Source organism: Solea senegalensis, linkage group LG9, assembly GCF_019176455.1.
Source record: "Solea senegalensis isolate Sse05_10M linkage group LG9, IFAPA_SoseM_1, whole genome shotgun sequence".
Lineage (NCBI taxonomy): Eukaryota > Metazoa > Chordata > Actinopteri > Pleuronectiformes > Soleidae > Solea > Solea senegalensis.
This window is the reverse complement of record NC_058029.1, coordinates 952,285-973,914: the sequence shown is the minus strand read 5'-3', so window position 1 is coordinate 973,914 and position 21,630 is coordinate 952,285. Positions and strand designations below refer to the sequence as shown.

The 21,630-nt window shown below is 41.1% G+C and overlaps 1 protein-coding gene across 5 annotated transcripts; it reads left to right on the top strand.

Annotated features, from left to right (window-relative positions):
• The first annotated feature begins 383 nt into the window (after nucleotides 1–383).
• Nucleotides 384–21,297, top strand: LOC122775302 (myelin-associated glycoprotein-like). 5 transcript variants are annotated; one of them, XM_044035159.1, is made up of 13 exons: nucleotides 4,946–5,083; nucleotides 8,660–8,762; nucleotides 10,524–10,630; nucleotides 11,242–11,334; nucleotides 11,461–11,829; nucleotides 12,145–12,441; nucleotides 13,233–13,490; nucleotides 13,790–14,050; nucleotides 14,852–15,160; nucleotides 17,725–17,824; nucleotides 18,392–18,488; nucleotides 18,726–18,779; nucleotides 19,082–21,297. In XM_044035159.1, the coding sequence occupies exons 4-13, from the start codon at nucleotides 11,289–11,291 to the stop codon at nucleotides 19,178–19,180; spliced, it is 1,890 nt and encodes a 629-aa protein (XP_043891094.1). In that variant the 5' UTR covers nucleotides 4,946–5,083; nucleotides 8,660–8,762; nucleotides 10,524–10,630; nucleotides 11,242–11,288; the 3' UTR covers nucleotides 19,181–21,297. The 5 variants fall into 5 exon arrangements, with proteins under 5 accessions (XP_043891095.1, XP_043891096.1, XP_043891097.1 ...); XM_044035158.1 differs by having other exon boundaries at nucleotides 8,657–8,762; XM_044035160.1 differs by lacking the exons at nucleotides 4,946–5,083; nucleotides 18,726–18,779 and adding an exon at nucleotides 384–454 and having other exon boundaries at nucleotides 8,657–8,762.
• The last annotated feature ends 333 nt before the right edge of the window (nucleotides 21,298–21,630 follow it).

Here is a 21,630-nt window from a genome sequence, read left to right as displayed (position 1 = left end):
TTTGTTTGGGACACGATATGAGAACTGTAGACCAGCATTAGATTTGTTTTAGAATTCAAGCAGTTTTAAAATTCTAATTGTTTTCTATAGATTACATATAATTATATGTAAAAGAGTTGCTGTGAAAGAGGTCTGTTATGTAAGGAGTTATGTGAGAGTCCAATCCAAATTGCAACGGTCTCAGAATTTAAGCGACATAGAACGTTTGCACACCTCTGTACGTTACTGTACATCTGTACATGTAACACTCGGTAATAGAGACACGAAACGAGGCCCATTGGTTGAATTTCTTGAAGGACGTTGAGCTAGTCCAATGAAAGCTCTCATAAGGGGAAAGCTCGAGTGGGGGGGGGGATGTGGGGGCAGTGAAACTCAGGGGAAAAAGGCTCAAATGCCTAAAAGTTAACGCAGCATAATGCAAGAAAATTCCGGATCTACTTGCCGCTACAACAATGTGAGTACAAAATAAGCTATTATCTCTCTGTTCACCTAAATCCCTGCTCTCTTTCTTTCCTTTGTCTGTCTCTGCATCTCTCGCTCTCATTCTCTCTCTTTTTTCTACTTTCTATTATGTTATTAAAAGACGTCTCTCGCAGTGTTTCTTTGACCACTTTGACTTAAAGATGGGAATTGTAAGCAAGATGAAAGTCTCTGTGAGGCGTGAAAGAGCGGATCCATTTTTTAAACAATGCTAATCTCTTCCATGTCGTTCCACTGTGCTTTGATTTCTTTAATAAGTGAAACAACACAATGTGCACATATATGCTCTGGTATGTCATGAGCCTACGCAGACATGGACAAAAATGCCGGGTCCATTTTTTGGTCACAGTCCAGTTCTGCCCGGATAAAGTGATAGAAGATAAGATGACATTTATGTGTCAGTTATTTTCTCCATTAATCGAGTGTTCCATAAAATGTTGTTAAATGTTGACGGGTATTTTCCCAAACCAGGAAGTGATTATGTTCTAAAAATGTCTTGTTTTGTCCACAAACCAAAATTAGTCCATTAATGATTTATTTAGATTTTAAAGGGTTAAAATCAAAAAGCTTGTTTTAATTATTATAAAAAAATCGCTCATATCGATTATCAAAAGACAAAATTCATTTCATAATTGGTTAATAATCGATTCATTGTTGCAGCTGTGTGAGAGTAAAGCAACAGGAACTGGATCAGATCAGATCAGCATCACAAAATCACCCTAAAGAGACACGAGTCATTAAAAGAGTGAAGTTGATATTCAGGTAAATGATTCCCTTGTTTGTGATGATGCCACCTGCTGTGAAATGAGCCCTGTGTTGCTGTATGAACGAGGACAAACGATGAGTCGGTGTGTTGGACGCTGTCCACTGTCTCTCTGCTGAACAATGGGCGAGTAACGTTAAGCAAGAGAGAGCAAATGACGTGATGCCTGAGAAAGTCCAAGATCTGTGTCTCACCAAAGAAAATGACTCATCAATAACAGTAGACGCCACGGGTGAAGACGCTTTCACAAGGGTTCTTCTATATGTTTTCAGTCCAATCTAATAATCTGATAATCAAATAAAAAAAAGAAAAATAATCCGATTGGAGCAACATAATCTTTAACATTTAGTTTAATTTCTGTGAATGATTTCACTAAAAAAATATATATATATATATATTTCAAATTAGGATTAACTGGGAAACACATTGTAGTTAAATTCATTCATTAAAGGTTATTTTTTTGTTCACTGAAATCATTCAATCAAACAATTACTTTGAGTGAAGACATGGAACTCATTGGTCAGGGGTAACAAATATTTGCCTCTGTCAGTGGGAGGTCCTATAACCTGCAGAGGTGATGATTGTATATAAACTTACAAATGCAGTTAATCATGTGTTAAGTGGAACAGAAACGACTGAATGTGTTTATCTCTTTGCAAATGACTGGCCTTTACTGCTCCTGACAGACAATGAATACATTCTAAGTGTGTTGTTCGGTCCAGCACAGACACAGAACCCCCCTGGATCAGCCACGTCTCCCCATGCGCCTCGTCTACACCGCAGTAATGCAGACGCAGCACGTGTGTTCACATTGTGTGGAATCTAACGCATGTTAAGTTTGTTACCAGAACACACTTTGTCTTATGTGATGAAATCCAGTTTGTCGGCCCAATACTCAAATACAGTGATTCCCAAAGACCGGGTTGGGTCCCACAGATGGGTCAGGGAACATGTCTTTTGGGTCCTCAAACAAATGTGTCTGAAATAATCATTTACTACACGTCTATGTTCTAATTATTCATTTACCAATAAAAGTTCGGCCCGACAAGTACATTTTGATTGACAGCGTTTTAAAAGCACCCCCCCTTCTAAAGTGCCAGATTTTGGACCAGAATCTTTTCAAAACTGTCCAGAAATCATTTTTCATGGCCTCACCCAACTCCTCCCACGCCAAAGTGCCATCAGGCTCAGTGGGTAACCGCCACGACAGGCACCGACCACCGTATGACCACAGCTCCGGTCAGCTACCTCAACAATGGAGAGACGAAGCGTGGCCCATTTGTATCCTGCCTCGCTCGGGGCGTGGTCGAAGCTCTGTCGGAGGAGGCAGTGGAAAGTCATGTATTGAGGATAGGATAGATTTAATCATTTTAATACATTTATGACCCTAAACTCGCCCAAAGCCTCTGCCCTGCGAAGCCAAAGCGCACAATGTTTTCATGGCTTGGTGAAATTGCTCGTAGCAGCAGAGTTACAGAGTCGCAAGACTAATGCCAAACAAGAAACAGAGACAATAGTGAGAGCAGAGAAAAAGGGATTGTTGTGATTAAAAGACAATTATGTGTGCTCATCTACTTCCCAGTGTTGTGTGGTGACAGGCTCGAGCTGAGCTGAGCTGTTCTGTCCCAGAAGGCCTTGGGAGACAATGGCTCCTGTGTCCACGAACAGGGAGTGGGTGTGTTAACAAGTCTTGAGGCATCACAGCACCATACAATGGTGTGGACACTCCTAATGTTATAACTTGGATCAATAACTTGATCTATTTCTATCCTGTCACATGCCTAAATCTTTACAATCCTAGATGCTCTGTGTTCATATAGCACGATAGTACTAGTCTTGATAAACCTGCAAAGAGCTCACACACATGTATACATTTCATCTGTTTAGTCTGTCACACATCATCATTTACATCTTGCATCTACTTGAGTGCAGATCAGAGTGAGCAGCAATCAAACCCTTGAATTTCTGGTTGGAAAATGACAACTCAGTTTCATTGTGATGAAGTTATAACTCAGATTTCACAATATCATAACTTAAAGAGGGAACCAACAGCTTTTATGTCCCAACAGCAGGTTCCTGGTTACTCACGGATGTAAAGATGAATAATTATTAAAAAGAACACACTTCCTTTGTGTAAAAAATGTTTTCCTTTGAAAACCTCATCCCAGAGAACAATGAAATAATAATAATTAATATTATATCATTCATATGAATGCAGATGGTGTTTTTTTTCTAATTTCTCAGACTTGGTAACCTTTTGAAGTGAAACTAACATATGGATGGAGCATTAGGTCCAAACTGAAGAAAAAATGGTTTTCTTTTGAGAATAAAGTTGTAATATTATGTGTATAAAGTCGTAATATTATGAGAATAAAGTCAAAAGAATAAAGTCGTAATATTATGAGAATAAAGTCGTAAGAATAAAGTCGTAATATTATGAGAATAAAGTCGTAATATTATGAGAATAAAGTCAGAATTATTATTGAAGCTAAATAAAGATGAGGAGCTAAAGATGAAGTTGAATATTATGTGTATAAAGTCGTAATATTATGAGAATAAAGTCGTAAGAATAAAGTCGTAATATTATGAGAATAAAGTCGTAAGAATAAAGTCGTAATATTATGAGAATAAAGTTGTACTATTATGAGGATAAAGTCAGAATTATTATTGAAGCTAAATAAAGATGAGGAGCTAAAGATGAAGTTGAACTTTGGTTTGGACTTTACAAATAATGAAATTCTTAAACTTTTGTGACATCAGCACCACATTATCATGAGCATCAGGACGCTGAAGATGTTTAGAAACATACTGTATGTATTTATATATATATATATATATATATATAGATATAGATATAGATATATAGATATAGATATAGATATATAGATATAGATATAGATGACGACTCATAGCTCCTTCACACAACAGTTTTACCATTTGAGTTGTAAGACGACTCGCTCTACCACTGAGCTACTGTCGCCCCGGTTACTGTTGCTGTCAGTGTGAACATAAAGTTACCTTTAAGTTACATTTAAGTGACAACACCTGAGAACCATGGTGCATATTTACTGTTGTACACGTGAAACCTCCCACTGCTGTAACAGCATGAGCTCTTCTGCTTTTGAAATGGTCTTAAGCGCAGGAAGATGTGAGATGATTCACTGGTGGCACAGTTCACACTTCTCTCGTCTCAGGTACTGAAGTTTAGCACGTTCATTCATTGTTCACCACGTCATCCTTCATGAAGGTCGCAGTCAATCCCAGCGGACACAACATACATGTGATACATGCGCTCATTCACAGGGACATTTCAGAGTGTCCATTTACCCTCTGCACATCTCTGCCTTTAGCCGTCTCCCCCCTCCCAAACTCTCCCTGTGTTCTTCTACACGACCCTCAAAAACAAACACACAAACAAAAAGGATGTGGATGTGAACTCCATCAGTTCAAAATGCTCAAATATGTTCTGTTCTGTTCCATCCGGCAGAAACCATCCCGGAGGTGCTGATGGAGATGCCTCAGAGCTCAAAGCCTCACCCATATTTGTTAGAGCGAGGGCAAACAGTGTGGCCCTTTGTGACCCCCATGTGTATTAATGAATGGCTGTGCCTCAGGGCGGAGTCTTAGGACAATGCTGCTACACTGATAGACTGATTTTCATATGGGAGGGATAATGTGATGGTGATGATGGTGGCAGCAATCGGGAGGGTGGTTTATTCTCCACCAGTGGGGGTTGGTACAGAGAGTGGCAAGAGTTCTCGTGTGATGCTTTGTGTGTGATTGTCAGAGGGAACGCTCAGGTGGTGAGCGACCGCGGCTCGGACACAACCACCCACACAGGTGAGCGGCTTTTGTCTTTTTCACTAACTAGGAGCTGAAATTCCATTCTTCCATTACACTGTTTATCCTGTAGATATAGAGAGATAGATGGATAGATAGAGAGATAGATAGATAGGGAGATAGATAGATAGGGAGATAGATAGATAGATAGAGAGATAGAGAGATAGAGAGATAGATAGATAGATAGAGAGATAGAGAGATAGAGAGATAGAGAGATAGAGAGATAGAGAGAGATGCTTCCAAGAATGACAATAATCAGACCAGTTATTTCAGTTTAATCTTCCAATTTCGCTAAAATCAGATGATGATGATGATGGTGATGATGGAAGATCAGTGGTGTACCTACTCTCTTCACTTTGGTAAGAAAGCGTTGGCGCTACACCGAGTGTGTGTGTGTGTGTGTGTGTGTGTGTGTGTGTGTAGCTGAACAGGTGATGGCTCTGTTTGTGTTCATTCAGAAGGGAAACACTCTCATGAGCGCGGAGGCCTGTGGTTTACCATCTGCACAGTTCACTGGGGACTGCCAGAGTCACTGGACCTGGCAGGTGGAGAAGCAGTTGGTGCTTGGCATGTTTTGTGTTTTGTCATGTTGATGATCAGCCAACTGAATTTCATTCTGCTGTTCTCTGCTCTGCTCACTTCACATGGTTTCAAAGACAAGTGGAAGACAAACTGTGGACCAGTATAACCAGTATAGTCGCGTGGGGCTCACACCTGTGGATGTGGAGGATAACACAAGTCATAGTTACCTCAGAAGACCTGAGATGTTAAAAAAAAAGATTGATAGAACAGAGAAGGAACCACTGTGTGTGTGTGTGAGTGTGTGTGTGTTGGGATAGTCTGAATCTGACTGCTCAGATATTGGCATATGTTGGATGTGTGTGTGTTTAAATGTGTGTAGCACTGGGAGATGTCATGTTGGAAGACCATCTGCTCCTCGCAGTATTCTGAGGGCCTTGTAGCTTGTGGTGAAACAACATGCACTGCAGGCGAACAGCAAAGTGCAAGCTGTGAGCAGGCCTGCTCTGGAAAAACAATTCCTTCAGATCCTCCCTCGTGCAAAGGGCAACGTTCGGGCTTACAACATTCCCATTCTTTCCCACTCCTCTGTCCAGTAGAAAAAGGCAAAGCTCTTGTGCAACAGCCACAGACAAGACTCACAATGAAAATGTTGTTCTTGGCACAGTCGACGTCTTGTGTGTGCGATTCAATGATATGAAGTGACTCATACGAGGTGTAATGTAGCATCACTGATGATGGTGGGGTTTGATTACATTAGATAATCAATGAAAGATCAGATGATTTGTTCTCTGATTGTAGGCCACGACAGAACTAAGTGTCTACATTACTGCAGGTAACTCGGTTTGAATTATCATTCTTATGATTAGAATTATACAATATACCAATTGCAGTGTCAGTGACCACTAGTTTGATACATGGACCTGACTTCCTGCACAGCTCTGCTCTGCATTTACATGATTTTACATGATGATTTTTCTACATTTAAGTCCGACGTGTCAAATGAAACCCTTTGGTGAGTCCTTATCAGCACTAAGTCGTGCACTTTTAGAACAGAGACGTACATTTTTGTCTTTTGATTTGTTTCACTTCATTTTATTTTATTTTATTTTTACAAATTTTAATAAATTCCACTGCAAATTGACATACTCTCACGTCACCTAAGAGACTGAATAGCTTTATCTTTGAAATCTTCCATTCGCCCAATTAAAACAGTTAACAAGAAGTAAAATAAATTAGAGATAAATAAGTACAAAGAAATTAAAATACAATATTAATAGCCTACACAAAATATTAGACTTATCTAACCACAAAATAAAAACTGTAAACAAGTGACATAAAATAAATGATCAATATAATAGTAAATAAGGCACAATGTATATGTATATATATATATTGGATGAATAAAGTCTTATTTAATCAAGGTTATGGAATATTAACTTTAAAATGAATGATGTGCACTTATCTAAAGTTTAACACTATAAACACACTTTACACAGACAGTATGAACTATAACACACACCTTGGCACAACTATGATATATAAAGGAATAAAAATCGTATTTTAATTGACTATTACTAGCAGGGCAAACGTTGGCTAACCAGATGTCAAATAGAAGTCACCTTTATGAATTTCCCTGAGGAATGTAAGGTGGGAGTAGTAACCTATAGTTTCCATCACAGCTCAGGCTCGTCCATAACGCTCACCTGCAGTAACATTAACTGACGTTAAAACTAGATATTTATTGATTAGCAAACCATGGTAGGACAAACCTCAAGGCAGAGTGCACAGTGAGGCAAAAACCATTCAATATTATTGAGAGAAGAGAAAGCCAACAATTCACATGATGAACAAACAGTGGGAAACACGAGGCATCTTTTAACCGAAGAAGAAATCTCTGACAGAACCAAACTCAAACACGTGCAGCAGCCGCCTCGACCGGCTGTGGTCAAAGGAATAATGGGGTATGATTCTGATTCTGATTATTATAGTTGCTAGGATTGAATGAGCCCCCTGGATGGATAGTGCTGCTAACCTATGCAGCCTATGCTGACGATGCCACAGGTCACCTCTGGGTGAAAGTTCAGCAGAAAGGATGTTCAAAATGTAAAAGTCCTGCTCTGGCTGGTTTGTCTTATACACTTATACTAACGTACAAGTGTATACTAACATACATTACATTCCTGCCAATAAACCCCTCTAAATGTTTATATATATATATATATGTATATGTATATATGTATATATATATATCTCCCCGCTTATCTCCAGCTAGTTTATAGAGCGATTCCCTCGAGTTTTCCATGGCTTCATGATGGTGCCATCACTTGGATGAAGTCCAAATGGCTTTTGGATACAGTGACTCACGCTACATGTAACAATGAGGATGGAAAAAAGTTCCCTCTGGTTGGACAAGTTGTCTTTGTGACTGGCGTATGTAAACTAGGTGGACCTCTGACGAGACATATGCTCGGTATGCTTGTGTTCCTCGCCTACAGACATTCCTCTGCAGAGAGAACATTGAATATACACATGACAGAAACATCAACTCTTTTCAATGAAAGTGGCGTCTTTACATTTACATACTTTATTGTTAAGTTTAAGCTTTCAAACACGTCATTTGTCTTCTGTGTAGCTTATTCTTCTCTTGTAAGTCACTGTGGATAAAAGCATCTGCTAAATGCTTGAATGTAAATGTAAACCTTGCATTTTACACATCACCTCACTTGTTGCTGTAGACCTTACTCATATTCATGGCTGTGCTGTTGTTGCCCTCATGTTTGCACGCATCACTGGCATGAAATAGTTGAGCTGATGACTTGCTGTGTCTTGAGATTGAATAATGAGCCGGCTAAGGGTTCAAGGCGTGAAGACAAATGGTGCAGCTTACACAAACGATGGAAGAGTGGAAAGGAATGCTGAGTGGGCCCAACAACTGCTCCAGAAATGCCTCAATGCATATTCAGAGCTGCCCACATGTAAACCAGAACCCACACAAACGCCCTCTCGTCCTTGTCTACTCTTTTTATCTCCCTTCACTATCCTTTCCCACAGAAGCTGACCACTCTAGAATCCAGAACAGCACCGTTGTCTCAGTGAGAACAGGAGAAGACGTCAGGACTGTGAGATTGCAGGAGCCTGGTGCTGAGGCTGGTATGAGGTAAGTGTTTTGCATGTGCCGTGTGCACACACATGCTCTGTGGCAGCCATTTGTCTGCCCGATCAATGAGGCCATTGTCTTTGGGGTCAGTGGTGGCCGTGTGTGGCTGCTCGGATCTATTCTGTCCTACTGTACGACTGCCCGGGCACACTCGCCCTGCTATTAGCCTTTTGTTGCAGCGCAGATGTTGGAGGTTGACATGATATCAGAGAGAGAGTTAGGTCAGTGTGTGGAGTCAAGACATCTCAAACATGTGACCCTTTAAGTTCAGAGCTGTTGCTATAGTAGATCCCACAAAGGGCCTGGGCTCTCCCCATCAGAGCCAGGCTGTAAAGGCTCCTGTCTTTCCCTTAGACCACACCAGCGGGGTGGAGCAGGGACACCTGGTGCATGAGCGACAACCTGTTGTTCTTGCATTGTTGCCCAGCTCTGTACCTGGGAGAGGCACTGACCTGTACCCTGATAGTGACTAAAACACTATCAGGGTACAGAACCACGGTATCCATGTCCACAAGTTAGATCATCGCCCATTGTGCAGCTCTCATACCATCATTCAGCTGTAAAAATAAAGCAACTTTCAGACATGGAGATACATTCAAATTTGAAATAAATCCTTCAAAGTGGAAAAACACAAACCATAGCAAGTTATGAATGTTACTAATGTTACGTAGTTATCAACAGCAACACAGTTACTATGTTTTGACTGATGAGTGAATTATAGAATGATGGTTCTGCATCAGACTGCAGGGCAGAAATCTAACTTTGATAATGAAGTTCACTTTGTTATTATCACTCTGTGGAGTGAAGTATTGTTTTTGGTGGCTCTGTGTGTGTGTGTGTGTGTGCGCTTCTGCATTATGGCCAACAGATGGCGCCAGATGCTAGTCATTATTTTTGATTGGTCTGCGTGTCAAGACAAGTCAATTTTATTTCTATAGCCCAACATCAAAAAGACAGTTTGCCTCAAAGGGCTTTACAGTCTGTACAGCAGCTGGTATTCTCTATCCTTAGACCCTCTATCCTTAGACCCCCTATCCTTAGACCCTCACATTGAATGAGGAAAAACTCCACAAAAACCCTGGAAAAATGGGAGAAAACTGAGGAAGAGCCAGAGAGGAGGGACCGTCTGTCAGGACAGACAGACGTGCAGCACACAGTAAATTTTGCAGCGTTAAATCAACACTTAAAGAGTTCATTTAACACTGTGTGCGAGTGAATTGGTGTTAAATGAACTCTTTCTACTCAATGTGCTGTTGTAATAACTCTGAAAGAGTCACTGAACTTTGACACTGACAGACTCAGGCTCTTCCTCGCATTCATAGACCGACTGCAGTCACATCAGAGTTTTTTCATCAGCCATGACAACATTATTTAAATCGTGTTTAAGACCCAGTGATACTGACATTAACCGTACTTTCCCTCTGTCAAGGTAGCACCTGCTTTCTGTGTGACCTTATTGTCCATGGCTATACATGTGTCTTTATGTGTCCTCTCTGTGTGGACACACCGCTGCTTCTCCATCAAATTATTGCCAAGTCTTGGACAGGAAAACGTCAAGGACTTAGAAAACGCACACGATAATTGAAGCATTCTCTGTTTACAGTCTTGTGATTATGTGAAGGTTTCTGGAACATACTTGAGCTTCATGTATTCATCATGACTGCATTTGTGTGTTCATGTGACACACTACAGCTCTGTGTGATGTCACTGCTTGATGATGAGGATGATGATGATGATGATTTGACTTTTTTTTCTTTACAGAGAAAAAGGTTTCCAACCTGCCTGGGTGTGAGAGAACACCCTCTAGTGGAGCTGCTGACAAACTGCCCTGCACGGCCCTTGTTTGGTTTTACCGACAGCATTTTAAGGTGACACTTAGAGTTTATTGGAATAAAGTCAGTTTTTATTTGATTATTTGATTAAATGTGACAAAGATAAAATAGAGAACAAGAACAATAAGCAGCACGTGTAATGGTATGGAAGACTGTCGGTACTCATGGCATGCTCCCATCAAGACAAAGACAACATGAGTGTGTGCAGTCCACATCTGTCTCTTACCAAAACTGCAACACATTTAAGTAAAATAATTATCTATAATTCCAAAACGATTAAAAAAGTATGATCAAAATAAATGGTGATGTGATAAAAGTTCACTAAAGTTTTTAAGTCTGTTGAAGAATATCTTATTACATTTGTGATGTTGTCTGTTAAATAAAGGTTCAAGTAACACTTAACAAATCAAAGGCTTTAGTTTGTACATCAGTTTTTACTTTTCTGGAAATGGGGTTTGTAAATAAACACTGATTTTTGAGATTTAAATGCTTGCACAAAAAACTGATTTGTGGGTAAATTGAAAAAGAAAATGATCATGTGATTTTCATTCATGTTTTAGAGAGGACATTTTCTTCTGTGACTCTTAGACAGAAGGACATTTCTCACATATTGACCTGTCACATGTGATGCATGTCCTCACTGACAGAATACCACCTGTTCCAGAGGTCTATGGTCTAGCACCGAGCAGATACCATGTGGTGTTTGGAGCTGCTCTTAACACTGCTGTTGATCATCAATGGTAAACAAAACAAAACAAATCACTCTGCTTTTCATCACAGTTGATGCGTTTCATGATGCATGCGGTGGTTTGAAGCGTCTAAAGAGAGTTGTTGTGATCACATGTCCCGGTGTGATCTTCCCTCAGATGCCAGTTGCCAGTGGAACGTCTGGGTCCCTCGTGACATCTCGGCCATGACAAACTCCTGCGTGGTCATCCCGTGCACCTTCATGTATCCGTCTGGCATCAGGCCATACCGTGGTATTCACGGTATCTGGTACTTTGGCCAACCCTATCCTCAACTCTTCCCCCCAGTAGTGTTTAAAACACGCACAGACATTGTACACGAGAGCTATAAGGGCCGCACCAAGCTGCTGGGCGACCTGCACCAGAGGAACTGCACTCTGCTGATCAACAACATCGGCCCAGAACACTCGGGAAGATACTATTTCCGCGCTGACCTCGGTGGAGCCAACATGTATACATATCCGGACTTCTCTGAGCTCAGAGTTCTTGGTAGGATACATGATCACAATGGCATGAAATGTAGTGATGAGCAAGAATCATTCAATAAATACTGAAACCATGTTGTAGATCAAATAAGAGCAAAGGTTTATTCATCTTTCAGCTTTAGCATCTTACATAATACAATCATTTATTACCAGGTTAGTTTACTTTGACAGGTCAATGTGAAGTTGATTTCATATAAAATACGTATGGCTGTTAGTATTTACTTTATGTTGACGTTTGCACTTTTATAAAATGATTTATGTGTGTATAAAAAATAAAATGCCTCTTTACTAACCTGAGCTTTCTCTTGCTGTTCACTAGATCAGCCCAACATCGATGTTCCAGAGGAGATCGTCAGTGATGAGAGTCTTGAGTTGACGTGTTATGCTCCTGACAATTGCCCTGACATGACGCCTGAGATCCAGTGGATGTACACGGACTACCTGCCTGACCCGGAGTTCTCTACTGACTACCAGGAAGACAGCAACACGGCAGTGCTCTCCAGCACACTCACCTTCACACCCAGACCAATGCACAATGGACAGCTGCTGGGCTGCAGGGTCTCCTACCCTAACACCACACTGGTCTATGAGAGGCTCATCTCTCTAGACATCAAGTGTAAGTAAAAAACACAACAGAAACACATCATACTATAGATTACAGTGCAGTTCAATCAATCAATCCGACTTCATGTACATAAACGCATGTGTAAAAGTGATTAAAAGTAAAAATGAAATGATCATCAACAAACTAGAGAACAATACAATCCCCTGTACCATAAAGTTAGCAGTTTTCTTTTTAAATCTCATAGTTTCTTCATAAAATGTTCAATTTTTATTGTTATAATTTTTAATATGTTGGACCAAACCAGACACACACACACACACACATGCCACACAGTGGCAACAGTCTCGACTTGTCCCAACTACCAGAACATCAGTACTGACCAGGAACAACCTGGATCTAAAAGGAAATATCAGGTAGAATGTGTTGCCATTAAATGTCCCTACGTGATGTGCTTCAGTGTAAGCGCTCATCCCTGGTGTTCATTTTAACAATAATCTGCAGAGACCTTTTATGTCCTTAAAAAGAGTTCCTGGTAATTAAAGTTTCCTTACACTTTGTTGTGGGAATGCTGGGTAATGTCTGTTAAAAGCTTGTCCACAACTTTCAAAAACTAACTTAGCTAAAGTACAACAAAATCAGAATATTTCATGTTTACAAAAATGATGAGGAGTTGAATTTCAAGCAGACCAAAATAAGGAGAAGGTTTATAGGATAAAATCAAAAGTAGGACTAACACGATCAATAATGTCTGAACCTCTCAGTGTAACATTCCAACACACAGAACTCAGAATACGTGTCATATTTTGATAAATGCTGATGTTTTTTGTGTTTTGTGCCTCCAGACGCTCCGCGCTCTGTGTGGGTCAACGTGTCCTCAGAAGTGATGGAGGGCAGATCTGTGGTGCTGCACTGTGAGGTGGAGAGTAACCCTCATTCTAGAATCTCATGGATGTTCGGTGACCAGGAGCTGATATGGGACGAGGCATCCAACATCTCACTCTCTCTGGATGATGTGATGCCTGCACAAGAAGGACTCTACACCTGTGTGGGCAACAACGGCTTCGGCATGATGAACACTTCACTTTATCTGGCTGTCAAGTGTAAGTCTCTGAGAGGATAGTGTTCCTAATAAAGTGAACGGTGTCAGTGTTGTGTTGCTGAAAGGTAAACGGTGTTTTACATCTTCACAAGTCTCATTATTCAATTTGATTCCAAACTTCCAGGTCAATGATTCAACCTGATTCTATGTCACAGCACATCAGCTCATCACCTATCAGCACTTTAATAGAAAGAGCTTGAGTTGTTCAGGGCGCTGAGTTCATGAAGCATGATCAAAAAGACTTGAGTATACCAACTGATAACGATGGATGATTTCATTTGTTTGTCTCTGTTAACACAGATCCTCCTCGCGAGCCCGTGGTAAACAACTCTATGACAGTAGTAGAGGGCACCTCACTCGCCCTGCACTGCAGCACCCAAGGCAGCCCTGCCCCAACCCTCACCTGGCTGAAAGATGGGGAGCTGATAGGCACCATCACTGCTGATGAGCTGTCCGTGCTGCAGATCATCGATATCACGCCGCAGGGGGACGGACAGTACCGCTGCCTGGCAGAGAACGAGCACGGTCGAGCCAGCAGCTCCTTTAACATCACTGTTGAATGTGAGTGCCGCAGTGTTCTGTATTACAACTCTGTGTACAACTATTTGTGTATAAATGCACCAAACATCATCTCCATATTTCATAATGCCCCCTATTATTCTATTATTATTAATAATAATATATATTATTCTATTATTGTAGATCAGAAAATAAGATGTTTTGACACGGTGCTCTGAGCTGTTCACACCCCTAAAGGACCTTTCATATACATCTCTAAAAAACAAACTAAAAAACAGGAAAAACCTATGAAGAAAAGAGATGTTTTTACATGTTTGATTCTTGTGTTTGAAACCCTGGAAGCTGCTGATATGACCAACCTCACTGAATAAATTAGCACAAATCTGTGAGCATCCTCCCATTCACCACCTGATTCAGAACCTTCAGAACCTTCAGGAGTTCAGAGTTTATTTCAAATGTGACACTTTGACCCCTTTCTTTGGCCAGGTGTGTCGTAACCGGCTCTAATCGCCTCGCCTCGATTGTGGTGCTAAACAAACAATGCCGCGGTGAAGGCGAGGCGAGTAATGGAGCCGGTGGAAATACGCCAGTTGTTACCATGTCACGCTCATGTGTCTGACATGCATTTCCATAGAAAAGGATATGTTGTATGAATGCACTGCACACTGCATCTTCATGGCCCCTCAGACAGGTGTCATTCTGAATGAGAGCGTCTGTCCATGTCTCAGCGTGGTTCCTACGTGACAGGATGTGACACCACATCAACTGAATTTCCCCGTTGTGGGATCAATGAAGTCTAAAAAACCTGAACTATCACTTTAACTCTGTTTCCTCCTTCAACAGACGCCCCAGTTCTTCTGGAGGAGTCCAAGTGTACAGTGATCAGAGAGGGTGTCCAGTGTGTCTGCATGGCCACAGGAAATCCTGAGCCCACCATCGAGTTCTACCTGCCTGACCTCAACATTACCATCAACGAATCAGACAGACGCTACAACTTCTACACACACATAGATGGATACACCTCCACCGGCATGATCAAATTACGGGAGAAGGGAGAGCGAGCTGACAGCGGCGGCCCTGCTGTCAACGTCCACTGTAGCATCTTCAACATGTACGGGCGAGAAAGCGTCCTTCTGGAACTTCAGCAGGAGAGTGAGTAGAAACCAAAACTCATTTCTTTGTTTGATTTAAGTGCAATCACAATTCTGTCCTGAGACTTTATTAGAATGATATTTTAAATCAAACCGCATCAGAATCAGAATCAGAATACTTTTATTATCCCAAAGGAAATTGTTTTGTTACAGTTGGTCCATATCAGACTCAGAAGTGCAAGTTGAAAATTAAAAATTAATAATTCAAAAGAAATTAAGAAATGAATGTAGTCCCAATTCCAGTTTCCTCCCATCTGACAAAGGCTGTGAGGGTCATTGGGGGAGTTGAAGCCTGACACAGCTGACACTGGATGAGAGACTGAACTCACACGATACAACCATTGAAACAACACACACACACACACACACACACACACACACACACACAATCCCCATTTTGCATGTTTTTGGACTGAAGGAGGAAAAACATCCGCAACTTCAATTCAACACAGTTCAATTTACTTTGTGTCCGCGTACATCATCTCATCTCTGTAGAGTCAGGCACAAACATTTAGAATATTATATATTATATTATTATATTACATTATTATAGAGAGAAGAGAAACTCAACAGAGCAAACACTGGACAGTGGAGAGAAAAAAACTCAATTTCAACAGAAGAAATCTCTGACTGAACGTCATTATTAACTGCTTTCATATGACACCATATCTTCCCTGTATTTATTTGACATTTTAATGACACCAGCTGGCATATTTGGCAGACGTGCTCTGAATTTGGAAACCTCTCTCGACTGCACTCTCCATCAATGTTTTTGCCGGACAAAATAAGTGCAAACTGAAACAGACGGCGTGATGATGCAGGTGATGTTTCCGTCTGATGAGAAACGGAGCCGTGATGCAGGGCTCAGGGACTGCACCGTGGTGAACCTCGTCTCACTCAGTGAGACAGTTCCATGGCTATTTTCCTGTGAGAATCCTGTATCAGAAACCGCTGACATACCTGAGGATGTCACTGGTGATGAGCAGGAAAGTTTAGTAGAACTGTCTTGTGATGAAACATTGAAGTCTGCTTTCAACAAACACTTGTCTTTTTTTTTGGATGCAGCAACGCGGGGAATATCCTGCACACTCAGATAAGGCTGTGTGCATTCTCTTTCCTTTAACAACAACATAGCTGTGTGAAAAAGGCTTCTCTGACCAGACACAGGAGCAGCATGGATGCTGAGCCTGACCTGAGCCTGAAGCTGTCATCAATGGAACCAGACTTTACTCATGTGTCTGTGGTTAAAAGTGAAATAATGCAGTTATTTGATTTTCATTTGCTGTGTGTGATTGTGCACGATGCCAGTTCTAGTGTTGTGCCTTTGCACACTGTGGCTGACAATGATCAAAATAAATAAATGACAGGCACGATGGGAATAAACCTGGTTCACCAGGAGCAACATGGGGTTAAATGTCTTGCCCAAGGACACATTTGTAGGCTAGTGGACCTTCCAGTTGAAAGGCGACTCGCTCCATGTGATGGACTGGTGACCATCTCCAAAAGATTCCAGCTTCATCCGTCCAATTTACAAATGGAGCTGCCCAAAACCTTCACCAAGAAGGTCAACCCACACATCACCTCCAGAGAGCTGCAGACCTCTTTGGCAGCATATGTGTCTACAATCAGGCAATCAAGAAAGTCTCTGCCAGTTTGAATTTTGACAGAGAGCACTTTGGACAAACCAGAGGCCTTCTGAAAATCCATAATGTAATTATTTGGCCACAATCACAGACGCCATGTTTGGAGAAACTACATATCAAGAAAAGAACCTCCTCCCAATAGTGAAGCATGGTGGTGGTCTAAGGTCTAAGGTCTGGGCCTTAGACTTAGACGACTCCATGTTTTCCAGGGAACAAATTCTTGTCCAGAACCCCAAGCATTCCAGCAAAACTACCAGGGAACGGCTTAAGAGAAAGAAGATTCACACTCTGGATGAGCCCAGTCAAGGCGGAGCCTGTTTGTGATTGACAGCGTTGCAGAACGATACATGACAACGGAACCTTTTCTGCCTCAGTTCTGTGTGGATTTTGTGATCAAGAAACAAACAGTTGATAATGAGCTGCTTGTTGTTGTGTGTTATTGTTATTATCGGCGATATCGCCCATTTTCATTTGTACATAAACACTGTATATGTATTAGAGCTTTATTTATTATTATGTTTATCTAAGAATATATGTATAATTAACTGAGCCTGAAATGAGCTTCCCCTGTTTCAAACACCAGCGACCGCCACTGTAAAGCATCTATTATTATTCTTTTTAATATTATTCTATTGTTATTGCTCAAATTTCTAAATTTCACCATGAAACTCATCCTGCAGTTTTGTGAAAAAACTCACAAATCCTACATGAAAACATGCAGTCTGACCAAGAATGGTGTACTAAGTCTTTTCTAAGCATTCTTCTTTCATTCTTGATTTTGATAATTGAGTACTTTATTAATATTGGTGAAAATGACGCAGATTTCACCGACACCTTGAACAATGACTACATTTCTTTTCTTCTCCTTTGCTCATTGATAATATGACCGTTTTTTTCTCCTTATGATTGCCTTTATTTACAGAAAAGTACATGATGGCAGTTATTGTTGGCACTATTGGAGGAGTGGCAGTCATAGCCTTCATCATTGCAGCAGTGAGATATGTTGGTCAGAACAACAAGAAGTAAGTAACATTATCACACTAACGTGAAGGCCAGTATGAGGCAGAAGTTAGTATTTTCCAAGGAAACACGTGAGCCTAGTCATCCATTCTAAAACACATTGGTGCTCATTGGACAGGAGTGTATGTGGGATGGAAGTCGAACCTTTTCTTCAAAATAATTTCAGTTGATCTCCATGACAACCCTTGGAAATCCTTGGAGGTCTACATAGGTTGCCTTTTGGAGTGGGTTAGCGCGCTGGACTAATCTAATATTTTGCAGGCACAATTCCCTGCCACTGATTCTGCTGCTGTATCCTTGACCTGCTTTGCTAAATACAACATAGGGATGCTTTCTTAACAAGGGTTCTTTATTTTTGCATCAATGTGAATTTGAACTCCCAAATTTGCAAGCTTTCTCCTCCAAATCCCCCTCGAAGAGGGCGTGAGCTCAGCAACTAAACCCATTAAATAACCATGTCACTCACAGCCACAATGGGCCCAGAGCGTAAACCTGACACAGCGTGTTGTTTTAAAATGGATGCCCAGGCTTGGCATGACCGAGTCTGATTATGTGACTCCGTCCCCCAGAGAGAATGGCAACCCTAGGCAGGAAGTGGTCCTGGAGAACCCAGCTTTGTCCTACAGCGCAGTCAAGAAGGACAAACAAAATCTGAGGAAGAAAGTGGTGAGACATGCCGATGTCATTGATTATGATTAATTAATGGAGGTTGGGTTGAATTACCATTCTTGTGCAGTGATAAACTATGAGACCCCGTTTCAACCTCTGGAAATTAGATCATGAAAGGAATCTCGCCCACAAGCAGTCTAGCTCTAACATAACATTTCCAGACACTGTTTTCTCTTGCTTTCATTGCTTCTCTGCATTTTCTGTCTCTTTTTCTCTCCCCTAACTCTTGCACAGCTTAAGACAGAGCTGTTGGGCTCAAAGTTTAACTCCATTCTAGAGGAGACTACGGTAAGGTACCTGAAGCCACCATTAAGAGTTGCAATTAAAAGCACAAGCCTTAGCAAGGCTTCCCCTGGCATATCTGCTTCTGTGCTCCGTACACTGCCATTTGCTTCCATAAGTACCTTCTGCATGGCCGCCTCATCGCTAACGCAAACTGCCAAACTAACAGGAAACATCTCAGTCCTCTTATCAGTATGTCAACAACTAGCAACCAGTAACAGCTTTCCTTAATGGTGCCTAACTGCAATGTTCTGCCATGTAAGGTGTGACATGTAATCTGTGCCACTGACTGGTCCTTCTATCTGCAGGGAGAAGACGGGGATTATCAACCTGTGGGCTCTATGGCAGGACTGGAGAAGCAAGAAATGAATTATGCTGTTCTGGAGTTTATCAGGGCCAGGCCCTGAGAAGGGGCCTCAGGGAGGGGGGAAGATGACAGCAACTGCAAGGAAATCAAAGCCTAATGAATCATAATCCGTCCCTGATCAGTCAGTTTTGGTGGCAAACACTGTATCACACACACAAACTGTGTGATCACAGCCCCACACACACACACACACACACACACTCCACCACTGAATTTCACTCTGCATGACGACATCTTCATTCTCATATCTTCAGATTTGTCAGATATAACTTATCACCTGATGCCAGTACTCCCCCTCACACTTCCCCTCTTCTACTGGACAGCCCTTTATACGTCACATGATGAAAAATGATTTACATTTGTAGCCTTAGTTGTAATGCATGGGCTCTAAAACAGTATTAACAGGTAGCCATGTTTTATGTTGCTTTTCCCGTGTTTGTCATTGTAATTGTTGCTGTTACTGTCAAATGATGGATATCTGAGCACTTGCCTCCATTTCACCACGTGCTGTGATATGACTGTTACTGTGTCTGCTGCCAGTCGAAGCATTGGGGCAAGTAACCATGCTTTTGTCCTCTTGTTTTTATGCATTTCTCGTGAATGAGAGTGAACCCCCTCCCCTCTTTTTTTATTTCATCCGAAGAATGTGGGAGATCGAAATAACATGTCTCAGAATCTTCTTTCTACATAATTGTATTTAATATATGCTGTGACTCAGTATCATCTCATAATAAATGAAAAAAGTCACCATCACTCTTGATAATACAGTAATTGAAAAGATCTGATCCACAGTTTCTTTTCAGCATTCAAATGTATACTTTCACGAGAGAGTGGTCAGTGTGTGTGCGTGTGTGTGTGTGTGTGTGTGTGTGTATGTGCACATGTGTGTGTGTGTGTGTGTGTGTGTTAGAGACAGACATGTGCTCATATGTGCTGAAAGTTCCGAGGACATTGATCCTGTGTGTTTGGGACGTTTGAGCATCACATGTTGAGCTTGTTTCTCATCAGATGTTTGAATGCTGAATAACCTGCTGCTTTTGCTATTCAAAGACATTAGATTAACCCATGATGTAAGTTCACTAATAGTCTAACTTTGTAATGATAGTGTCAATAATACAGTCTATTATAGTCTAAAATGGTGAATAGTGAATGGTAAACCTAAATATCCTGCACAAGTCTTGAAGTATTCAACCTAAACCACTTCAGCCTCTCTCACAGACCACTGTCTTAGACCCAGTCTTTTCATTCAGGGTAGTAACCTTGTTTCATTTTACATTTTTGTAAATGTCTCTGTGGTCCACACACACACACACACACAGTACTGTACGTAAGTATTGAAGATACGTATCCCACTCTCTAATGTAATGACGATAATACGTTGCTTTTCTCTGATGTCAGAGGGGAATGATGATGGTACTACACACAGCTAGTTTGAGCTTTTAAACACGGCACAAGACAGTTGTCTTTGAAAGCCTGATGGACCACTTCTGCCTTTTCTTTATTTTTAGGAATTGTCTCGGCAGATGTGTCAAAAATGATCTGGAGAAACAACATCTCTCACATCTGCTCTCACCGGTGTACACAAGACAGTTTTCCTGTGAGATTTAGAAATATTCCTGCAGTATTTTCTTTAATAATTCATTTATTATTGGAATTCATGATGTGGCTGTTGTCATTGTTTTTTCCATCATGTTCTTTTAAAAACCCTGTGATTGCATTTGTACTCTAATGGCTGTTATAAATATGCTCAGGTAAACATAAGCGTTCCGTTCACAGGTGTGACAACACTAACCCAGAGCCACGACTGTTGTTGAACATTACCTCCCACTGACGAGGGTTGATGTACGTCCCCTTTTGTTCACAGGGTCCACCCACTGACAGACTTACAGATGTTCTTACTCTTCACTCCTCTGTGTTGTGTCTTGTATATCACTTCACATGTGTTTCTCATAAAAGAGACACACTGCATCATTAACTGAAAAGATAATCCTAAAAAAGACGATGCATCGTTATTTAGTGCTATTAATAACCCCCCACCCATGACAGATGTTGTCAAACATGATTGACTTCACTTTGTTTAACATCAGAAATACCACTTTCTTGCATGCACTGAGGACCATGAAAGAAGTGGACAATAAAATCCCTGAAATACTTTGACGATGCACTGAGCGCAGCCTTATTTGAACTGATTATTGTCACTGAGGCAGCAGCCAAACTCTTATGCTTGTGGTAACTCCATGTGAGGTTGGAGTGTTCATAGGCTACAACATGAAAACAACAGAATGACACCATGAATGTCTACTAAATGAATCTCTCTGCCCGAACCCCAGGTTGAATAAACAATGACGATAAACAAAAGAAGATAAGGATATAACTTTATATACGACGATGATGTCACACCCAAACAGTCTGAGTTTGGAAAGTAAAAGGAGAAGACTTGAGATTTCAGCTTATCAGTGTCACACTGTATGGAACTAGAGCTTATGCATC